The sequence below is a fragment of the Durio zibethinus genome, chromosome 19, assembly GCF_047325235.1.
Source record: "Durio zibethinus cultivar Kanyao isolate XHJ-2024 chromosome 19, ASM4732523v1, whole genome shotgun sequence".
Taxonomy (NCBI): Eukaryota; Viridiplantae; Streptophyta; class Magnoliopsida; order Malvales; family Malvaceae; genus Durio; species Durio zibethinus.
In genome coordinates this window covers 24,545,007-24,562,403 of record NC_143180.1, presented here as the reverse complement: position 1 = coordinate 24,562,403, position 17,397 = coordinate 24,545,007, and the positions used below count along the sequence as shown (strand labels likewise).

General features: G+C 30.8%; 2 protein-coding genes across 2 annotated transcripts; one reads left to right on the top strand and one right to left on the bottom strand.

Annotated features, from left to right (window-relative positions):
• The first annotated feature begins 2,714 nt into the window (after positions 1 to 2,714).
• On the top strand, positions 2,715 to 4,310 carry LOC111310032 (RING-H2 finger protein ATL73-like). Its single transcript, XM_022909118.2, has one exon. It carries the CDS (start codon positions 3,536 to 3,538, stop codon positions 4,124 to 4,126), a length of 591 nt encoding a protein of 196 aa, XP_022764853.1. The 5' UTR covers positions 2,715 to 3,535; the 3' UTR covers positions 4,127 to 4,310.
• Positions 4,311 to 7,239: 2,929 nt separating this feature from the next.
• LOC111309681 (chalcone isomerase-like protein 2) lies at positions 7,240 to 8,836 on the bottom strand. The gene is made up of 5 exons (XM_022908683.2): positions 8,609 to 8,836; positions 8,419 to 8,502; positions 8,044 to 8,199; positions 7,712 to 7,938; positions 7,240 to 7,608 (listed from the first exon to the last, which is right to left on the bottom strand). Coding segments are annotated over exons 1-5 (630 nt in total). The 5' UTR covers positions 8,610 to 8,836; the 3' UTR covers positions 7,240 to 7,446.
• Positions 8,837 to 17,397: the final 8,561 nt, after the last annotated feature.

Here is a 17,397-nt window from a genome sequence, read left to right as displayed (position 1 = left end):
TTTAAATATAAATATTATTAAAAATTTAAATTATATTATTTTTATATTTTATATTATATTTATATCATATTTTAAATTATTAAACGTAAATTTTTTCAATCATGTATGTATACAAATATATATTTATATATATGAAATAATGAAATTGATAGCTACTGCTGCTTACTGTCCGTGCTTTTTCTAGTAGCTTTGCTTTAGACCAAAGAGCGTTTTCGATTGAACATAATTGGAGCAGTGGCCGTGGATCAAATGCAGAGAGACAAGTATTTTAGCGTGTGAAAATTGAGAGTCCAGCAGCTAGGGTCAGGGCGAGGGGCTAAGACTGTAGGCACCTACTTTTAATTTTAATTTGTGAAATATTATTTATTTTGATTTTAAAATTTTAAAATTTTATTTTATAAAAAATATTTCACATATATATATATATCATATGATATTTATATATTTTTTTATTATGAGATTAAGACCGTTATAATCACTTAACTTTTAAATTTTAATATTTTAATTAAATCAAATCAAATTATAAAATCAAAATCACATAAAATATTAAGATTTTAAAAATGACTTTTCACCTTATAGCATTTAGTGATACTCATGGTTTCATCATGTAATATTTTATGATTTTTATGTTGTAACACTTATTTTTTATCGATTGATGATCATTCTAATAGTATTTATGAAAATTCATACTTAATTTATAAAATATTATTCGCTTTAACATTAAGATTTTATGATTTTATTTCATAAAAACATCTTATAAATTTAAGTTTAAATTTTTACATATATATTATATTATATTTAGAGAAGGCAAAAAAATTCGTATCCGACGAATTTTGGTTCGATCTGACCTTTTAGAGTCGGTTTTTTTCCTTGAAAATCGGGTGTGGGGTCGGATAGCATGAAGACAAAGTCGAGGTCAAGTTTTAAGTAAACCCGACCCTATCCGACCCGATATATACATAAATAATTTTTTTAATTAATTTTTTAATTTTTTAATTATATATATATATTTATATAATGATATTTTTAAATATTTATATTTAAAAATAATATTTTATATTTTTAAAAAATAATATTTTATTAATTTCAAATTGGATCATGTACGATTTATATAGTATCGGATTGGATCAGGTTCGAGTATAAAAAAAACAAAAAAAATTTCGGATAAGATCAAATTCGAATTTATTAAAGCATTAAGTCAAGTCGAATTTGAAACGAGCAAAACCCGTCCCAATCCCGACCCGATGTCAACCCTAATTATATTTATTCATTTTTTCAATAGGAGGCTGAAAGCATCACAAAGACAACGAACTATGCCAAACATGACCTCTTGAACTCTTGCTAGGTGGCCATGGAGATAATGCTTTTGCCAATATCGTCTCTACCTCCATGTGGCCCATTCTTTTCTTTCACATGGTAGTTTCACAGGTATAATATATCTCCATCAAACAGGAGAAACTTGGATTCAAACAAAGGGGAAAATAAAAAAAAAAAAGAAAAAAAAAACCATTTCAAAGAAAAAAAAAACCATTTCACTTCCTTGAACCAGCTTCTCATCTGTTGGCATCTTTGAGATGAAGATGATGAAAAAAATAATTGACGGCTAGTTTTGGCTGCTTTTGAGCTCATTTTCATTTGACTCATCAACCTTAACCAGACTTAAAATTACCTCTAGTTTTACTGCATTATAAATACTTGCCAGATTTTGGTGCTTCTAATTAGAGCACTAAAAGTTGACCCATATCAATATATATATATATATATATATATATATATATATATCAATTCATTCAAATTCGAACTCGATTTAATAAAAAAAATTTATTTAAATTTGAATTCGATAAAAAAATTAATAATTATATATTTAATTATAATTTAAATTCATTAACCGTCTAATTACCACTTTACTTATAATCCATTGATCCTTCAATTAGTGTCGGTAAAAGCTATCACTGACATTATTTGGTAGAAAAAAATGGGTTACCATACTCGTGATGAAATAATTATATTCTTTGGGATAAATCTCTAATAAACTACAAATTAATATTAGATTAGGTTAGATTTTTCTACAAAAGCATAAACACATTGCCATTATCTCAACCATAAAGGGATGAAAAGATGAGCATTGGCTGAAATGAATAATCTTGTTGCTTCACCTTTTAATTACAGCAAGAGTGGAGATTGATTTGGTGCTAAAGAATAAGCATTTTCTTTTTCTCCATAAACTAATTTTATGTGGGATCAGGTGCCATAATTAAAAATTCCTTAGCCACCTTTCCAACCCTTGTGCCTCTCATTTGATCTCTCAAGAATAATGCATTGACAGGACATCAAATACATATCTTAATTATTTTTCCAGGTTTTTTTAAAAGATGTTTAGGATATTTTCAAGCTTTGTTTCATCTAATCTTCTTTTAAAACTTTTTTTATAAATTGCATTTAAAATTTTATTTTCGAATGCTCTCTACACAGAAAGAAAATTGAACTTGGGTCTTAATTTCAAACTCAATTTTTAAATTTATATTTTTTTATGTAAATTTATTAAATTTTATATTCAAGTCTTACTGTACGTTATTTTGATTATATTTTAATTTATTAATTGATTTGTTAGTTAAAAAATATTTTAATTTTAAAATATTCTCATGAAAAAATAAAATTCAAACCCGGGTCTTAATTATATTTCATATGGTATTTGTGGCATCTTCTCTCATATCATACATGTGGAACCCAGCAGTGCCATTTCCTCCGTCCAAAAGAAACTATCAGCACCTTGAGAACCCCTTCCTTATCTCTTTCCATGGCCCATTTATATATAATTTGATCCTTGAACTGCAAGCAAAGAATTTCCAACTTTTTCTGCTAGAAATTACAGTAAACAGTAAACCATGGTAAGGCGGCCAAATTATTGTCCTCATAATCCGTATTAGATCTTCAATCCTGTTTGCTTTTCCATGTAAGGTAGTTGATGATCTGATGGAGAAAGAAATTACAAAGCCAGAAAATTTTTGCATTCTCACTCTTTGATGTACTATGAAAGCCCTCTCTTTTCCTTTAATCACCCAAGAAGATGCTTTTTACTGTTGTCTTCATCTAGTTGGAATCCTGACAGACATATCCTGGACTCAAAAGCTCCATATCTCTCTTTAGTTGAAAGCTGATCAACAAGAACCAAAACAAAGGAAGCTTAAGCCTTCACTCTCTATATATCAGCAGCAAGTGAAGCTTCAGCCTGTAATACTTTCAACCACCATCCTTGCATATCAAGCCAGGACTCCAGGAAGTTGAAGCAAACAAGCAAAGGATTTATTTTATTCAGCAAATGAGAGAGATGAATTCTCTTCTTCCAGTAACCTTTGTGGTTCGATTCACCGAAGAAAGAATAAGGAGCAAAGAAGTTAGAAGCCTGTATGCCTAAGTTCATCAAATAGGCCTCAAGAAAACGTCCTAAATTCAAAAAGGGTAGTAGAATTTTCAACTATTTATAGGCTTTTGGGTTTGGTGCTTGATAATTGGTGATATACAAGCTAAAATAGCAATGGTGACTCTTCATCACCGCCCACACCGCCTTCTCCTTGATACGCAATCAAGCGCAGCACCAACAAATGGAAACAGAACGCGCAGTTCTTTATCCAATGAAGCCAGTTTTGATACCAACATGGTGATCATCCTAGCAGCTTTGCTTTGTGCACTGATATGTGCTCTAGGGCTAAACTCTATTGTGCGTTGTGCTTTGCGTTGTGGCAGAAGGTTTGCTATTGAGACCCCAGATGAGACTGTGGTACGTCTAACTGCAACAGGCCTGAGGAAGAGCGCATTGCGCCAGATTCCTGTGGCCATATATAGTTCAGGGACAAATATGAAGGCTACGGATTGTCCAATTTGCCTTGGAGAATTTATTGATGGTGAAAAAGTCAGGGTGTTGCCAAAATGTAACCATGGTTTTCATGTAAGGTGTATAGATACATGGTTGCAGTCACACTCATCCTGTCCAACTTGCAGGCAATCATTGCTAGAGCAGGCAACTAGTTCTGATGCTGCACCAGAGATAGAGGCTGGAATCCAGCAACATGGGAATTCATCAGGTGGACTAGCCGATGTTCCACTCGCTGCAGAGGAGATTGGTTGATCCTGGTTTTGAAATAGTTCTTAACCAGCTGAGAAAGGGGGCTATAGAGTAGCTTTTTTTTTTATTATTGTTGTTTGACATTTTTTTAAGTTTGTTTATGTATATGAATAGAGAGAAATATTGATTGCTAATGAACTGCAAAAGAAAATAGAAATGGTCTGAGGCTTTCTGAGGTTTTGCTGTTCCTCTACATTCTTTGCAGTGGGAGATTGAAAATTTCTCTGGAGTACCATAGACTTATTGCTTTTCTTCATGATTATAGGCAAAAATCCATACCAATTGATGTGCAGCTGTATGTGATTGTGATGATTCTATTGAGAAATATAATCGATGCACCTGTTTTCAACCTTTGCATAGAAAGAAGGATTGTTACACTTATGACAAACTATGATTTTTTTAAGGAGTTTAAGGTTCACAATCACTCAACAAGGAGTTTGAAAATTAATAGGAAGTTTTCAGGTTCATCAGCAAAATGGAACTGAGAAAGACCTCCATAATTTCAGCTTGGGCGGTGACTCTCTCCTGCTTGCTAACTTTTATTTCAGAATTGATATCTCAGATTAGGTCTTTAAATGTGCTGCCAACTGAACAGTGCTCACAGATGGAGACCTTACAAAAGGAAACCAGCTCTGGGGTTTAGATTCCTTGAGTTATCATCATTGCATAGCATCTATACAGTTTGTAAGCAAGCCCTTGTTGTCTAGAATGGTTCACAGCCAGAAGCCACTTGACATTTGAAGTGCTGTCATGCTGATGCAACATGGATATAATTTAGCCATTAGAAGTGTTTCAAAGTCATTTTGATTTACCATTGTTAGGTATTATAGGCTTCATGTGTAGTTTTCTTTTGACAGCTTTCTCTTCAAGTGAAACTTATTAGGAGTATTAGATAAAGTTAAACACAACTTTGTATTTAGAGAACAAACTCTTGATTTTCTTACACTTTACCCAATTTAACACTTTGTATATAGAGTATTTTTATAGTAGTAGTAAATAGAACGATTTTGCAAGTCACCAACTGGACAATCCCCAAATGAATGTCTCAAAAATCATGTTCCTTGGTCAAATAAAGGACGTCATTAAAAAAATTCCAGCTTTGATAAAATGATTTTCCTTCCTTTTGTTGGTTTGAATATGACACAGGAGATTGGTTGCTTATAGAAAAGAAATAGGAATCGCAAAATAGAGTATCATTTCTCAAGCACTTAGAATCACAAAAAGTAAAGTGTAATGGAGATGATCGCTTTAGTATATAGGCATATGAAGCATAAGGAATCAACAATTTATGCTTATAGAATGGTATCTCAATTCTTCAAAACTCATCTTTTTTTTTTTTTTTTAACTCTGCTATGGCCTCTGGGCCTTCATTCTAGCTCCACATAAGTAAAGTCATTGATGCAACACATGACTCCAAAGCATTGTCTTAGTATTGAGGATAAAGACATTGTCATGCGCATGATTCATCATAATTGGACCACCATCTCTCCTTCTCCTTACCTTGTTCATCTATGTCGATTTCTAAGATTTTTTCCTAAATTCCAAAGGATTGCAGCAAAGAATTTGTCTTGCTCACTTGTGGAGCTTGGCTTGGCATTTGTTTTACATAATATAATGCCCACTTGCCCACTAATCCATAGTCACCAGCATTTTCAATTATGAGTAACTCCATACAAAGGACAAAAGTACTACTGTAGTGAAAAAGTTTGTCACGGAAGCACACAATTGGAGTTAGAAGGGAAAGCTAGGGAAATCAAATGGCCAGTGGAATCTTTTGAATAATTGAATGGCCTTAACCACTCTTTATAGTTAGCATTTGATTAGTCAAAAGCCTCAATTTAAAACAGGTGGCTGTAAACTGTTTTCATGCAAATCTGTTGTTGAGATTCAAGTAGGAGGACATGCCAGATTTTTGGATAGAATTACTTGGAAAGAGAATCTCCCAAGGGAAGCCATATTGTTCAACTATAAGCCAGACTATTTCTTTTTGGGAGAATTTGCAAAACATATGCTGTGTGACCATAATTTTGTGATCTTAAACGTGGGAAAGCAATGTTTTGATTGTTCTTTGCGATCTAGTCAATGTAAATGTTAGGTACAAGTTTGGATTTACCTCTAACTTTTTGTACTTCTTTTGGTAGTTGGGATACCGCAAATCAGCAAGCCAACGTCCTGAAGTTTGTATATATATCCTTCAGTTCTCTTATTATTATTTCTTTTTAAAAAGAAAAAAAAATGGGATTTGAACTTAAAGAGTTAAACAGGATCCAGTTTTAAGGGTACAAACTCTGACAAGTGTAAGATCACAAAACTATGTATGGTCTGCTCCATCATGTTCATCAATTCAAGAACCTTTGACAATTGGGAACTTTGGCTGCTCCAATAGCTAGTTCTAGTAGGTTTTGAGGAATAAAGCAATTAGACTCGTGAGAATGAGCTAGATACCTTCATTTCTAATATCATTCAATTTAAAATCCAATCTCCTTTTTGAGCTTTTAATCAAGGATTACTTTCTACGTTCGGGTAGAGAATTTTGCTTTTGGTTGGAGATGGAGGGAGGGTTCATGGAATTCCATAAGAAGTTTCTTTCTTTTTTGGTATTTAAGGTTGTTAGAGATTAAATCTGATCAGTGAAATTATAAGAGTTTAATATTTCATCGACAGACCATGCAATTGCTTTCTATCCAGGCAACTTCATGAATTTCTTTAAAACTCTCAATGAGTCGGAGTGTGAAGACTTGCATCCAATCAACTTGAAATATATTATTCGTTTTGATTCGAAAATCTCATAATTTTATCTCACAAAAAACATCTCATAAATTTGAATTTAAGCTTATATTTATATATTATAGTAAATTCTTAAAATCTACTAATGTGAGATTGAGTTGTCACATAGAGTCTGTGAAAAACTAGTAAATAGCTGATGATGTATAATGTTCTCCTACACTTTGGAAAAGAGGGTCAATCGTCTGGGAACGATGGATGAATCTGAGTATCTTCTATCGAGAAACACTTGTAAAGGGCATACCAGATAGAAGCAGTGATTCTTGCCTGAAATATATTAAGGGCATATTGTTTCTCGCATATAGTTCCTTTCATATAGGCAATCAAGCATGTAAGTGAAAAGATGAAATCAAATTCTCGTACATTTTTTATTTTTTTTTGTTTTGTTCAATCTTGGGGGTCAAGGAAATTGGGTTCCAAATAATGGGAAAAACTCTAACAAACTTGCATAGCATACTTTATTAGGTACAGAATCACAACAAACAGGCTCATTCTTAGACAAACTTAGAAAGAAGAACTCATAATTAGACTGCATAGATTCATTTGCATAACTCTCCGGAGAGGGCATTAGCTAGGGAGGTTATAGTGGTAGCAGACACTCCCCTCGTTCCTCCCAAGTACCATTTCTTGATCATCTCAACCACATTTGCATTCTCCACTTTGATTTTCGATTCCTCCTTTCCCTCGGTAGTAAATGCAATCTGCAAGCGCAAGCACACACATTCACACACAAAAGTCTGTTGTTAGTACATGAATGATTGGTTTTTTAAATACAGAGTATTGCTCATATGTCTCAAAATATACCTCAGCGGTCCCTGAATTTGCTGGAAAATGGTATGTGATGATTGAGTGCTTCTTGAAGTATTTAGACTGGAAGAATTCAACAACTTTCTCCAAGGCTTCTTCCTCTTCCTCTTCGTATTTGTCAACAGCGGCCAATCTGTCCCTCACAGTACTTTCTAGCTGCACTCCATATTGGGAACCTTTGATCTCCTTAATCACCACAACTCTCAGAAATTTCTCCACTGGAGCTGCGGGCAATATATGATCAAAGAAGAATTAACCATAGTTCTTTAAACAGATTGTAATGAAAGGTTTTACAACTTTGAATTAATGATGGGAATTGGCTTATGTACCATTAACAACAGCCTCAAAGAAGTCATCATCTTCTGCTAGCACGTTTCCAGGCTTACCCTTCCATTGTTGTAAGTGTCCTACAACTTCAGGTTCAAGGTAAACTCCAATTGCTGTGAACTTGATTTGAAGAAAGTGAATCTCAATGTCGGTAATTCCTGTAGCAGCCGCAGAAGGTCAATACTCATTACAGCGGGCATTGATTGGATGCAGATTGTAGAACCAATCAACAACAAATTATTATGAGACTTGTTTTCAAGGAAAAGAAACTAGTTTTCTTGTGAAGGGTCATGTAAAAATGATTGAATTTAATACAAGACAGTGAATTCTGATCTAATAGAACCAAGTACCAAAACGTAGTATGAAAAAAGGCTTACCATGACCCAAAAGAGATAGTGGCTTGGAAGTGGTGATATGTGGAGGAAAAGGGATTTCATCAACCAATACCATTTCAGTACCCACTGAGAAATGCAAAAATATAGAAACCAGAAAGGTTTTTTTTTTAAGAATAAAGAAAAATAGATGGTAAAGTCAAAGCATTACTAAATTGAAGGAAAAACCACTTACTAGTTTTCTTTGCAGGAGATTCAGAGGCAGGCAAGAAAGGAATGAAAGGCAAAGCCGGTTCGTTTTCGATGAGAAATGGGAAATTGAGGAGTGTTGCTACCTTTATATCAAAGCATTAACATCAGCATTTAACATAGCATAGCTAACACTCAGGTACCTCTGTAAGTCTTGGAGGGCAAAGGTTGGTAGGTAGTGAGGGAGAGCTTGTGATTCATCTCATTTTCTCCCATTTGACTTGTAAATCTTAGCATAAAATAGCTAATTTGATGTGTCATATCAGCAATAGATCAACACAAATTTTTATTTTAATTAAAATTATCTTTTTCACCTGACCAGTCCTTTTTGGCAAAAAAAAAAAAACTTACCAGCCTCAAACATTTAGAACTAAGACTCTGTTTTTATCGTGAAAAATAATTTTTATATTTTTAGGTATTTATTTGGTGAAAAAATATTGGTCAATAGAAAATGATTTATTGATCAATAAAAATAATATTATTTTTCTAAAAATTATATCAAGAATTTAAAAAAAATATTTTTTGAAAAAAAATTATTTATGAGAAAAATTATTTATTAATATTTTTTAGTATAATTTTACTTATAAATAATATTATATTAATAAATAAATAATGTTATATTAATAAATAATATACTATTAATATAATATATTCATAAAAATATTATAATATATTCATAAAAATATTATATTAATGAATAATATAATAATAAATATTATTAATTTAATTTATAAATTTTATAATAATATATGAATAAATAATATATTAATAATAATAATATACTATTAATATAATATATTAATAAATATTATTAATAAGTAATATTATAATATATTAATAAATAATATAAAAAATAATAAATAGCTTTATTTCAAGTATTTTTATATTAACATAATTTTTTAATATTAAATATTATTATTAAATTATATTTTTTTAATATTAATAATTTTAATAATAAATAATTTTAATATATTTTAATAATAAATAGTTTTTAATATTTTAATAATTATATTAATATTATTTAAAAAATAAATTTTTTAAAAAATAATTAAATAATAAAAATATTTTTTAGTAACTCATTTAAATAATAAAAAAATTTTAATTCGAAAAATATAAATATTTTTTAAAAATAATTTTTTACGAAATAAACGGAGGTTAAGGATATAAATTTGAATATAGGAGGACACGAGCTGCATAATCATTACCAAACAAGTTTGCTAAACTCGTTTGGTTTCTGTCACGCGGGCTACAACATTTTCTGTTTGAGGGCATTCAGCTACCCACGTGGTTGAATCGGATGCTAAGTGCTAACAACCGTTCATTTTACCTACCCCCTTTTACTCCTATGTTTTATTATCAGAGTTGGTGCATCCTGTAAGAGTCACCTGTGAAGAAAGCTTAGCCAATCACTCGTCTTTCTCTACTATTATTAATGAGCACATGCCAATTACAACCCAAAACTAGACTCTTTGTGGGGTTCTGTCCTCTTACCTTTCGAATGTACCAAAATGTTCAGTTGATCAGGGCAGATGGCGTTTTCTATAACCTAATAGCATCTACAAAATTTTCGTCAGGGCAATTGAGAGTTTGAGATATACAAATCACCCAACATGCAAAATCTTGATATGGGACACTTGAGATTGACTATTTTCAAATAGTTCGACTATGACTTTTGACTATTTTTTCCTTTAGTAGTACATTAACTGATAATTTATAGCATTCCAGTTTTAGATTTCTGAATTTGATCGCTTGGCATTGACAATGGGCTCAATGACATACTGTCTAAGGAAATGTATACCTGCACAGCACATCGTTCAAAAACCAATTCTGGTCCCTCGTTCTCTAAAGTGTGTGTCCCCAAAATTGCCTATAGCTAAGAGAAATAGTATCTGAAAATTTTCTTCTTTTCAAGTTTTGAATGCTTTTGGAACTTATCAAGTTATGCCTACAGCAAAAAGGGCATAGCTACTATCACAAATCAGAGTCACTCGTCAATAGTTGTATATTTAATTTTGTGTAAATATGTTTATATTCTTTCATGATATAAATATACATATTATAATCCTAAATGGGATAGGATAGAATATTTGTTTTTTTACAATTTCGTTTCTTGGTATCAAAACGGTAGCTTTTCTTTTTTCTTCATCTTCAATTTTGATCCAAATATTTATCTTATTCTAACAATTTTTTTATAATATATATTTTTTTAAATTTTCTAATGGCTTCCAACAACCAATCCTCTTTCATATCATCTTTTTTCTTTTCCAATATTTCTAGTCTTATCTCCATTAAGTTAAACTCAAAAAATTATTTGTTTTGGCATAATTAAATAATACGTTTTTTTATTATGCAGTGATTTAATGGGGCATGTTGATGACACCATTGCATCTCCTCTTAAAATAATAACCAAAGATAATGAAACCATATCCAATCCTGCATAGATAGAGTGGGTGAAAAATGATCATTTTGTTCTCTCTTGTCCAAAGGCAACATTGCCATCAAGTGCACAAGCACAAGTCCTGGGTTTGTCATCTTTTCATCAGATTTGGATAACTTTAAAAATTATTTTTTATCAATAATGTCCAACAAAGTTGATCTGCTGCGTGATAAGTTATAGAGTTTGAGTAAATGGACTATGTTTATTAAAGAATATATTGCCAAGATCAAATATATTTATGATAATTTAGCAACCATAAATCATTTTATTTCTGATTCAAAATTGGTCACTCATACTTTGAATGGACTATCAAATACCATTAAATATCAATCAATTGTCTTTGCTATTGAAAATAGAGAGAATCACATTTTCTTTAATGATTTGAAAGTATAGTTATTAGTTCATGAGTAGTACTTGAAAATAATGCAGTTATTGTCATCACATCCTATGAATGCCATTGTCAGTTTCCATGAGACAACCATGGTAACTTACCCAAATAGTTGAGGTCAATGCTTCAATAATCTTCATCATGATTTTAGGTGCACTGGACGAATTAATCAAAGGTATGATTATCATGATTCTTAGTCTTTTTCTCACACAAATTATATGCTTTAACGAGATTTTTAATCAAATAACTAAGATAATAAGAACTTTTCACATTCTCAACATACAAATCGTACCATAAAGTGTCAAATTTGTCACAAAATCAACCATACTGCTGTAACATGTCAATACCGCTATAATAGATCTAATCATAATTTGAGCAATTGTTTTGCTGGTCTTTATCTTTCTACCACTACTTCAAATGATACTCCACTTAATGCTCTAACAGACAATGACAATGATGCATATTGAGTAGCAGATTTATGTGCTATTAGTCACATGACTTCCAATCCATCATTGGTACATTAGTCCACTCCTTATATTGGCAATGAAGGTATTTTTATTGGTTATGGTAATTCTCTAAACATCACTTGTATTGGTGATTTTGCTATATGCCTTGATTCTACAAAATTGTCATTGAAAAATATTCTATTTGTTCCAACGTTAAAGGAAATTTTATTATCTATTGCTAAGCTAACCAAAAATAATAATTGCGATTTCTATTGTTTTCCTTGGGATTTTGTAATTAAGGATCTTTTCATGGGAAAAGTACTTCTGGATGGACCAGTTAAAGGCAACATTTATGTGATTCTTGTCAGAAATGTGGAGCGATTCATTGGTGTGAGGCAATACGACCAACAAGCTTTGTTCAGTGGCAGTTCTTCTTCAGTTTCTAGAATAATTTGACATCGACGTCTTGGATATATAGCTAGCAAGATTATAGCATAATTAAAATCTAATAACTTTATCTATCCTAAGGATTTTTCCTTTTGTAACTTATGCAGCTTGTCAAGTAGAAAAAAGTAAACGTTAGCCTTTTGGTTTATCTACTTGGATAACTTCTAATATTCTTGAATTAATTCATTGTGGTCTTTAGAGGCCATCGGCCACTACTATTATTACTAGTTTTCACTATTATATTATTTTTATGGATGATTTCAGTTGTTACACTTGATTTTATCTATTAAAGCGTCATTCTGATAGTATTACTTGTTTTGAAAATTTTGAAACTATAGGTGAAAATCATTTGGTAACAAGATCAAATTTTTTTCACTGCGATAGAGCCAATAAGCCTGTTAAGAGTGATTTTAAAAATCTTTTTGATCATAATGGTATTTTTCTTCGAATTTCTTGTCCATATATCCATGAATAGAATGGTTTAGTAGAACAAAAATATAGACATATAGAGGAAATGGGCTTGACTTTATTATTTCAAGCTTTCTTACCACGATTTCTTTGGCTTGAGGCATTTTCTACAACTGTTTATCTTATCAATTGACTTCCTACATCAGTTTCGATTAATCATTTTTCTTTTGTGTTTTTTAACTCTGTGCTAAACTATAAACATTTGAAAGTTTTTGGATGTGCTTGTTATCCTCATTTAGCTCTTTATAAAAAAGATAAGCTTTTCCCAAAATCCACTTGTTGTGTCTTCTTGGGGTATAGTTTAGTTTACAAAGGATATCGTTGTTTAGACCCCTCTAATGGTCGGGTTTATATCTCATGGCATGTTGTCTTTAATGAAAATTGTTTTCCTTTTGCAAAATGTTTTGGTTTTACAGTTCCTGGGATTCTTTCTCATCCTATTGACTCTTTTACATCTCTTAAGGTTAGTTTCGAGGTATCACTGCCCATACCTCATACTACAATTGTGTTAGAACCATTACCAAATGCTTCAATCCTAAATACAACTATTTTTTAACTTGATACAACTGTGTTAGTACCCTCTACTCAACCATTATCTGAGCCTTCCATTTTTTTTAATTCTAGAACCATACATCCTATGATTACTTGAAGGCCTAAAGTATCATACGTTTTACATGCTACAAATTATCTATCTCTTGAGCCAAGATCTTTCAAAGAAGCATGTCAAGATGAAAAATGGATTTCAGCTATGAATTATGAATATTCTACTTTGATGCAATATAACACTTGGTCTGTAGTGCCTATAATTCACCCATGAATGTTGTTGGTTGTCGTTAGATCTATAAAATCAAAGAGTAAGCTGATGGTACCACTAAATAGTAAAAAACAAGATTAATGGTCAAAGGCTTCACATAACTAGAAAGTATTGACTTTGACTCCATATTTAGCCTTGTTATTAAGGTTACCACTATTCGAATTGTTCTCTCTATTGATGTTAAAAATGTATTTTTACACAACAAGTTGCATGAAGAAGTTTATATGATATAGCCACCACGATTTGTGGACCCTAATCATCCTCATCATGTTTATAAATTACATCACTCTTTTTATGGTTTTCGTCAGCTCCACGAGCTTGGTTTCAAAGATTTAGTTCTACTCTTCGTGTCTTTGGTTTCAAAAATAGTTAAGCAGATCCTTCTATATTCATATGGCATTCCTCATATGATATGATGTTACTTTTACTTTATGTGGATGATATAATTCTCATTGGCTCTTCATTAAGTGTTATTCATTCATTCATTCATTTCACAACTTTTTTCATAATTTTTAATGAAAGATCTCGGTAATCTTCATTATTTTCTTGGAATAAAGGCACATCGTACACCTAAACATTTGTTGTTGACACAAACAAAATATGTGTTGTCTCTACTTTCATGTTTGGGTATGAAAAACTACAAACTTACTTTTACTCCAGTAATTGCTGGTAAAAAGCTTTCTCTATATGATGAAACTTTACTTTCAAACTCATCATAATATTGCACCATTGTTGGAGCTTTGCAGTATCTTACCTTTACTAGACCTAACATTACCTATGCTATGCAACAAGTCTGTCAATTTATGTATGCACCTCGTGATATTCATTTTCAGGTTGTGAAATGAATCTTGAGATATCTTAAAAGAATTATCAATTATGGTATTCGATTACTTCCTTATACTACACTGAATCTGGTATACTATGTTGATGCTGTTGGGCTGGTTGTCCAGACACTAGACATTCTACAATTGGTCACTATGTTTACTTAGGTTCTAATCTTGTTTCTTGGTGTACTAAAAAGCAAGTTTCTATTGCTTAATCTAGTACTAAAGAAGAGTATATGGCTCTTTCTATAGCTTCTCGAGATATACTTTGAATTTCTTATATATTGAAAGAGGCAGGATTTCCTTTTGCACTACCTTATTTTGTGTATTTTGACAATATAGGTCCCACTCAACTTGCTGCCACTCTAATCTTTCATCCTCGCACAAAACATATAGAGACCTTTTATCACTTTGTTCGAGACCTTATTTGCAAGCATTTTTTTCAAATCCTTTTTATTCATTCTCAATCATAACTAACTGATATATTTACTAAAGGACTTTCTTCCTTAATTTTTCATTCATTTAAGAACAAGCTCTTGTGGAATTCTCTCTAATCGCTTAATTTTCAATAATAATCCATAATCACCAAATGATTAATCATATTGTGAATAAACAAAATGATTACTATTATCTATAATATACAATTAAAAGAATCTCTAAGGATTCTCCAATAAACACTTATCCTTTTATATAAAAAAGACCATTTCAACTCTTAGTCAATCATAACTCTATATATATTTATATTTTATATATTAAAAGTATCCTATTAAGTATTAATGATTGATACATGTCCAGTTTTATAGGTGAGATTAATAATTGATTGTATTATTTTTGTTGGATTATTTATGGAATAGGCCAATGATGGATTGTATTATTTTTGTTAAGTTTGAAAAGAGGTAAATGAATTGAAATTTTATTTGGTCCACTTTAGAAAAACTTATGAAACTTTATGAACTTGCAGACAAACTTTATCAAATCAGATTTTCCATATTTATTTTTTTTTCCTTTCTTTTTTTTAAGGAGTAGTGAGGGGAAGGGAAATTAAAATGAAAAAAGAAAATTGATGTGATAAGAAAAAGGGCTCAGTCCAATGAGAGACATGGATTGATAATTTATTATATAATTTTTTTGACAAAAATAGGTTAAAATATATAATAAATTAATTATTTAAAAATTCAAAGATAAAACTAAAAATAATAATTTTTTAAATAAATTCTCAAGATGAAGACATTAGATCCATAAAAGTGTTCAAAGTCAAAGAGTCAAAAAATTTCTTAATATATATGAAAATTAAGTAAATATATAAAAATATTTGAATACACAGTGTCATAAGAGTATTGACAAATCTTATTATCTATATACCTAATATATACTTAATATAAATATCAAATGTTGCAATATTTATAACTTTTCCTTTTTTTTTCTTTAAATTTTTTATGAGTCAATTGATCAATACAACATTGTAAATATTCCAATGTATACATATTTTAATTTTTATAAAAAAAAAAACAAAATGATATGATAAATTAAGTTTGTAACTGTGAAATATTTAGTTGTAATCATAAAATGAATAAAAAATATTTTAAGAAATAAAATAAAATTAATATCTAATAAATTATTACAAATATCATTATTTATATATTTTGACAATTTACTTTATATATATTAAAATAAAAAATATCCCACAACAAAGTGTGGGATGCATTCTAAAGACAACATCATTCTATTAAAGCATAATAAAAATTTAATTAACCCAATTTTAGGCCAATTTCATTGAATACGCAGAAATTGATTAAATTAAAAAACAAATAAACTAATCTTAAATAGATATTGTAATTAATGTGCATATGTCACGAATCTAAAAAAAAATTTTGAATCCCATATCGAACATAATAAAAGGGTCGTTAGAGTATAAAAAGGTTCACACCACCTTTTCTTTATGAGGCACCTTTTATAAGATAAAATCATAAAGCCAGGGGACCAGAGCGAACAATACCTCACAATGGTGTGAACTGTGGCAGTTAGGCTGATCTGGGACGTTGGATGAGTGAATGCCTGGGTCCTGGAGCCGCATGGATCAGAGCTTAAGTCTCGACACGTGGTAAGTGGTATTAGAGCCAGCCCTAAACCGTTCGATCCACGTCAAGCGCCTCAAGGGAGGTATGTAGGGTGGCCAGCCTCCGTGACGAGGGCGTCACGAGGTTGGGTGGGGGAGAATGTCACGGACCTAAGGAAGAGTTCTGAATCTCACATCAAACATAATAGGAGGGTCACTGGAGTGTAAAATGGTTCAAACCACCTGTTCCTTGTGAGGTCCTTTTTGTAAGACAAAACCGTGTGACCAAGGGGTCAGAGTGGATAATACCTCACAAGGGTGTGAACCGTGACAGTTAGGCTAATCTGAGATGCCGAATGAGTGAATGCCCGAGTCTTGGAGCCGCACGGGTCGGAGCTTAAGTCTCGACACGTGACACATACACTTTGATAAAAATGTTTATCAAGTTGAGTCAATCATATCCTTACCAGAATTACACATAAAATAAATTACATACTAATTTTGAATAAAAATTAAAGAAAAACTTATCTGACATTGTGACAGAGAATTATTTTTCTTTGTTTATAATTGTTTTAAAAATTCAGATTTTACCAATACATTTTCTAAATTTCTTTCTCTTACATTTCCATAAATACGAAATATAAAATTTTTTTTATAATTGTCTTTAAATTGTTAAAAAAATAAATAAGAGAAAAAATAATAAAAAATAATTTTAACTTTGAGGCATAAAAATATTTTCTTAAAGATAATTATGCCTTTAGAATACAACAAAACCTTAAAACTCTTTAAGCAAAAGTAATGAAAATAGTTATATTAAAATATCTATTTACAATAAATGAATAGACATAAATTTTTATTCAAATAGTTTGACCTTTTATATAATCATAATTTTTAT